Source organism: Cryptotermes secundus, unplaced genomic scaffold (assembly GCF_002891405.2).
Source record: "Cryptotermes secundus unplaced genomic scaffold, Csec_1.0 scaffold1013, whole genome shotgun sequence".
Classification (NCBI taxonomy): domain Eukaryota; kingdom Metazoa; phylum Arthropoda; class Insecta; order Blattodea; family Kalotermitidae; genus Cryptotermes; species Cryptotermes secundus.
Window position 1 is genome coordinate 51,934 of NW_019720727.1, and position 6,948 is coordinate 58,881.

The 6,948-nt window shown below is 42.7% G+C and overlaps 1 protein-coding gene across 2 annotated transcripts in view; it reads left to right on the top strand.

The window, feature by feature from the left end:
• Positions 1-6,948, top strand: part of LOC111872649 (fibroblast growth factor receptor 3) — a 91,891-nt gene that overhangs the window by 13,138 nt on the left and 71,805 nt on the right. For both annotated transcript variants that reach the window (XM_023866741.2, XM_023866747.2), the window contains exon 2: positions 5,816-5,938. In XM_023866741.2, coding sequence (XP_023722509.1) covers positions 5,848-5,938 — 91 coding nt within the window. In that variant the 5' untranslated portion in view covers positions 5,816-5,847. The remainder of the gene's footprint in view (positions 1-5,815; positions 5,939-6,948) is intronic.

Consider the following 6,948-nt stretch of genomic DNA (forward strand, 5'->3'; position numbering starts at 1 on the left):
GAAAGTTTGGAAATGTGGTGTTGGAGAAGGATGGAGAAGATCAGTTGGACCGATTATGTGAGAAATGAAGAAGTGTTAATTAGAGTCAGTGAGCAGAGGAATATCCTACACGAAATAAGAAAACGGAAGGCTAATTGGATTGGTCATGTTGTACGCAGAAACTGCCTTCTAAAAGAAGTTATCGAAGGAAAGATATAGGGGCGGATAGAAGTGACAAGAAGACGAGGAAGAAGACGTAAGAAGATGCTGGATGACCTTGGGGACAGAAGAGGATACTGTCATTTGAAGGAGAAAGCTCTAGATCACATCAAATGGAGGAATTGTTTTGAAAGAGACTGTGGACCTGTCGTCTTGACAGATTACTGATGATGATGAGTGTGGTAGATCGTTATCGAAGTTTAAGAGGAATGTGATCACTCAATCTTCAGGATATCCGTCCTAAATATGGAGTCACCGCATTCCTTCGAAATGTCCTTAACGATCTACTAGACAACTAGACTAGCAAAACATCACGAATAGGGGATTTATGCGTGACGTAATAAACTCCATAGGCACGGAATTTCAAATGTAGGAAAACAACCCAAATGTTCCTCGGTTATGTAGTTCAGATAAATTGCCAACAGATGCCAACATGCTATTAGATACAGTAATATTTGTAAAGGTGAGGGTTGCAAACGGAGGAACATATCTTCTGGGATCGTAAATTGTACGAAGACCAAAGGGCAAAAATAGACACTTTGGTTGAGAACAGCAAAAAGAGAATACACGAAGTCAGTTACAGATCTCTTAAGGCTAGAAGAATAAAGATTTGTGCAAGACGACTGTTACTTCATGAACAAAATCTCGCTATGATAGAATAACATGATTGACCGCTTCTTTGGTCTAGTGATCCGAGTTCCTGGCTACAGATCTAGATGTTCGGGTTCGATTCCCGGCGCTGTCAGATTTCTGAGAAATAGTGGGTCTGGAACGGGGTCCACTCAGCCTCGTGAGGATAATTGAGGAGCTATTTCAAGGAAATGCCGGTCACGGTAGCCGACCTGTCTAAGGCATGCACTGTCTTCGCTCGCTCGGAAGCCGGGATCGTGGGTTCGAATCCCGCTCAGCGCATGGATGTTTGTGTGCGTTTTTCTGTGTTTGTCTACAGGTAGAGGCCTTGCGACGAGCTGATCACTACCCCCAAGAGTCCTACCGTATGTGTAAGATCTAGTAAACCGAAGTGAAACGGAGAGTTTCATGGAGGTAGGCCTAGTCCCAAATTGGGGCTGTAGCACCACAAGGAAAACAAAATTCAAGGAAATAGCGACTCCGGTCTAGAAAATCGAAATCAGCGGCCGTGGGGATTAGTTGCGCTCACCACGCGACACAAACTATCCCCTGAAGTTGGTACTAACTTCGCCGACATGCGGCGATCAGTCGGTCGGTATAGTTCGCTTGCGGACTAAAACCACGGAGTTTTTTGTTTGAGAATAAGATGTTTATAAGACTGTGTTACAGTGGTCGGAATGGGAATTACATAGGCCTTTTTTGTATATATACATTTATTTTTTCAGAATAAAAAATATTTGTAAAGGTCCTACATTTTTACTGTTGTCGCTTGTATTGTTAATGTTCCTGGGTAAAGTTCCATATTGTCTAACACAATGACATGAAGACTTGTTTAAGATTTTTCAGACATATTGTTTTTGGGGGAATACCCCAAAGCCGTTACGCTACCAGACCTGACCAATTAACCAACTTCCTAGCTCCACGGAGCGTAATTCATCCAGAGAAGCTGAAAGTCTTGTACCTAGTCAAATTATAACTCTGCCACGGAATAAGGCATGACATGAAGTTGAGTAGGCATGGAGCAATCATTTTTCTATTTATTTTAAGTTGATTATTTTTTTATATATATATATTTATTAGCAATCAGAATAAAATACATTCTTTTAGCTAATTTGCTAATTTAAACACCGTCCTCGTGTGCTTATTGTGTCGTGATGAGGGCTCCTCCAATGAGAGATCCTCTAACCATCAAGTAGATCTGCGGGCCATAAGTTGATTATTTAACGACGCTTCTAGTATCATAGTGTAAAAAGAGCAATGCAACATGAGATAGAAATTCTGAACATACACAGCTTCAGGCTACAACAGCAACGAATTGTCAAGCGTTAACATGTACCGTATGTATGTCACGAACGAGCGAGCGAGCAGTCTCCTGTTATGAGTGCTGATAATATTGCGGATGTCTAAAATGTAGTATCCTATATGAAAGAGTCAATTTACCATTGACTATTTGTGCGTGTTATTCGTGGGAGATGGCTTAAACATTGACCTCGACGTAAAATTCGATAATATATGAGATTGGAAAGCAGTACGAAAGAAAGCAAAGAAAGTTAAAACTACGAAAATGTGTATAACAAATTATTCCCGTTGAAATTTCAACGGGTGTTACATTAGTAATTAGTAAGTAAAAAGTAAAACTATTCCTGTAACAGGCCGTGAAGGCCCATAGGGTTGTGAGACGCTGAGGGTCCCACATTATCTAGACAATCGGCTCAAAGATGGCGGTAAGGTTGTCAGCCTTACGTGCCGGCCGCGCTTTACTCCCCAGGAAAATTATTTCAATTAATTCCTGGTACTCATTTCTGTTAGAGGCTGAGTCGACCCCAGGACCTAGTACGGCTGGAAGGATGAGGTCAATTGATAAAAATCCAATGACCTCATCGGGAGTTGAACCTACGACCTCCCGGTTTGTAGCATAGCCCCTCAACCAACTACGTCACCGCGTTAGTAAGTTATATTTAATCTTCACATGTTTAAATAGCTGAGAGGAAGGCTAGATATTCTCTCAAATTCTTTTCGAGTGAAGTTTGTATTTGTTTTTGCCGTTCCAGATATCTCAACTTCGCCACATTTTGAAAGGATCCGATAGCTATGTTTATGGCGTGATTTTGCCCTGCATTATGGTGATGAGGCGTGAATATTGTTAGTTTTCTCTGCTGAGACCTCAACAGTTTTCCCAGAAAACGTAGCTCTCGTTGGCTCTGCAATTATCCCTGCAGAACTGCTGGACGCTGGTCCCCCTCAAGAGACACCAATCACTCGTCATTCTCTGTGAGGGTCAGGCTCCAGGTCATTAGGGCAGATTCACAGGTCCGTTGTGAACCTCACGGGAGAGCAGGGTCCATTTCTTGTTCTGTTTCAGTTAGGGTTGGAAACATCTGGACCCCAGTACAGCAGTCTCATGAGTATATTCTCTGTACGAAGGGCACAAAGTCAGTGTTTAACCTCGTTCAGAAGATAAGTCACAGTTGAGATCTGAGGTTCTAGCTGTAGCGAATATCACCATTACTGTCTTCTGAGATGCAACACCTTATTGGTTGGTAGGTACCAACATTACGAAGGAAGCTGCTACCTCTGTCTTCACGACAGATGAACCTTGCACCAACACCGACTAACCTAGCTGCGGATTTTAATGTTTCTCCTAGCTTTCCCCCAGGCAAATATCGGCTTAGTGCCTTCAGTTAGGTTCGAGCCGCGACTGTTCAGTCGAAATAGCGATGCGCTGCGGGATAGACGGCTTGTGTTTGATTCCCAGCAGGGTGAAAAGAGTTTTCTATATTACAGTGTCCAGACAGGCTCGTAGGCTCAGTGAGCTTCCTATCCAATGGCTATTGGGGACATTTTCCCCTGGCTTAGAGCGACCGGAGCGTGAAGCTAACCACTCACCTCCGTCTAGTGTTGAGGTCTAGAATAGTGGAGTTCTACCTTCACTCCCCATACATCTACACGGCGTAGTATTTGATTGCTTAATTAATAGCTCAAGGGACACGTTTACTTTAAAATAGGCGACGACCTCTTCCTTACACGCCCTTTCTATTTAGTTAGTTACTGTAACTGAAATTACGATGTAGCCTGTCGAATTGCTGGTGTAGTTAAATAAACTCTAAAAAAAAAAAAAAAAAAATCGGTGTCAAAATTCCGAGAACGGTGTTCCCCAGAGTACATTGAGTTGTTTTCAAATATATAAATATCTGGTTTGAACTTCTTGTCGGCCTGGTACCCCCGTTGTCTGAACCGATCCTCTCGGCTGCTTCCCGCCTCTCTGCCGCCTGCCCCTCCCTAAACACGAAAGGCTAAATATTTTGTGTCGTTACTACGGTCCAAACCTTGGCAGCCTCTCATTCCATGGAAAGCGTCAATATCTGTCACATAGGCGCATCATGATGGACTCTGAGTGTCCCTGGTGTGAAGCTCTCCATATGAAATTTGTGAGTTCGTTTACTCACTGCCAGTCTCTCCCTAACTTCACTACCACCGTCTGCTGCCCTGAACGATCGGACATCAAGTATACTGAATGCCGTTTCCTGTCTGTTAAAATATGGTCAGTTTGGTTGTGCGTCTTCCCATCAGGAGATGTCCAAGTAAATTTATTCATGTTACGGCGTGGGAACATTGCACTTCTGACAGATATCTGGATATGGCAAATTTCACTGCTATAATTTTATTATTATTACTAATTTCATGTCAACTCGCATTCCAAATTATTGGTTTGAAAATGTCTTCCCTGCCTACTTTGGCATTGAAATCTAACATTTTCATATGGTATTTATGGAATTTATTGAATACACGTTCTAGTTCCTCGTAAAAGTTGTTCTCCATATCATCAGTTTTATCCTCTGTTGGGGCATGAACGTTCAGAACGATGATATCATACCAGCGACCTCTAAGTATTATGTATGACACCCTGTCACTAGGGCATGCGGTAGCGTAGTTGGGCGAGGCACTATGCTACAAGCCGGTAGGTCACGGGATCGAATCCCAATGAGGTTGATTTTTTCAATCTACCTAATTCTTTCAGCCGCACTATGGCCCTGGGGTCGACTTAACCTCTAACAGAAATGAATACCAGGAATATTCTTGGGGGTAAAGGGCGGCCGGCGCGTAAGGCTGACAACCTTACCGCCATCTATGAGCCGATTATCTGGGAAATGTCAAGGAGGATGAGAGGGGCAGGGCATATAGCACGAATGGGGACGAAGAAGGATGCATACAGAATGTGGGTGGGAAAGCCAGAAGGATAGGGACCACTAGGAAGACCAAGACGTAGGTGGGTGGATAATATTAAAATGTGTCTTAGATAGGATGGGGTGATATGATCTGGATTGCTCTGGCTCAGGATAGGGACCAGTTAAGGGCGCTTGTAAACATGATAATGAACCTTTAGGTTCCAAAAATGTTGGAAAATTCTTGAGTAGCTGCGCAACTGGCGGCTTCTCAAGGAGGGTTCAACTGCACGGAGTTAGTTAAGGGGACGTTTGCAGAAAGGGATGAGGAGCCGGGGCGTAAACAAAAATTTAACGGTAAAGTTGTATATGTGCTTAATTAGTTAAGCAGCACGCCGTCAAAATATGTTGTGGGGCGGAGGTATACCTCAACGTATTCTTAATTTAGTCTGTAATTGGGGATAAGTTATTAGCTTCACACCCAGCCCTATTTTCCCTATGAGACAAGCCCTCTGTACGAGGCTGAGTCGGCGTGAACTTCTGTCACGCCCGGGAATCGAACCACAACTGCACGGTCGTTCAGCTCCTAGCCAGTTATTATGCCCACTGAGTGGAGACGCAAGGAGTGAGGATTTGGTTGAAGTCACGTGGCTGAGGATACAACTGAATGTTGGGTTTTTGTGAATACTGTTATGAAGCTTCGGTTTCATAGTTATTTCTTGAATAGATGAGTGACCATTAGTTTGTCAATAAGGACTTCGCTGCTTGGAATCAGTTCCTTTGTATGGCGACAGAGTACTCTGCAATGTTCTCGTTTGTTACAGACTAGCTGTCCGATGCATCGCAGTCTGTGAACATGGTGACGAGACTTGTGTTGTTGTTGCTGGCGCTGGTGTCGCTGTCCACAGCGGGTCCGCGGTCCTCAAGAAACAAAGAAATTCAGCTTGGTGAGTCCATGCATCGAGAATTCCCTTATTTATGTCTGATACGACTATTTCAGTTAACGTATTATCTTGCCCTGCTTCTCTAGCGCTACATGTTTTGGCCGTACACTGCCGTTATCAGGCGCAAGTCTGTTAAAATTACACATTGGGTGACAATGTGAGTTTGATTATGCATTAAAGTATATTTAGAATTAAGACTCACTAGCAAAATTAAAAAAAAAAAGCAGTAACAAGAAATGTCCGCGCCATAACTCAAGTTGCTGGCCCGGGTTCGATCCTGGGTCTGGTCAAATGGGATTTGTGGTGGACAAAGTGGCGCTGGGGCGGATTTTCTCCGAGTACTTCGGTTTCCCCTGCCAATCTTCATTTCACCAAATTCTCCATCATCATAATCACCCGCGACAGGCACAGTAGGCCGATCAGTGGCCGCCTTGCCGAGTGGACCCAGTTGCACTCCACACCCCACTAAGCGAATTAAAAGAAAAACGGTAACAACAAAAATATTGCGTAACACAACACATTATTTACACGTTACAGAAATTACCCACGCCGGAACAAAGGAACGCAGCACAACAAGCCCCAGCGTCAGATAAACATACGTATTTCATTGTACAAGTGGTGACTGCAACGAAGAATTACATTTAAGAAGTTTTAATTCTCATTTTAATTAAGAATCTACGTCGCTTTCACATGCGATAAGTAATTAAAACATTGGAACAGTGGAACAGTTTTGGCAAGGTGGACATGCACCTGATTATGGCCGAAACATGTAGTGTTGAAAGTTGCATTTGAGACGGAAATATATGTATGCAAGTAAATACATTAATACAACAGGATGCCTAAATACAATATAATCGGATATTTATTCGTCAATTTATTTACGATTCTTCCATTACTTTATTTACTTATTTAATTCCTGTGAATTTATTTGTTTATTTTTCTTGAATAATTGATATATTTTTTATGTATTCATTGCCCTTTTTATTTATTTCTTGTTTCTCTGGTAATTTATT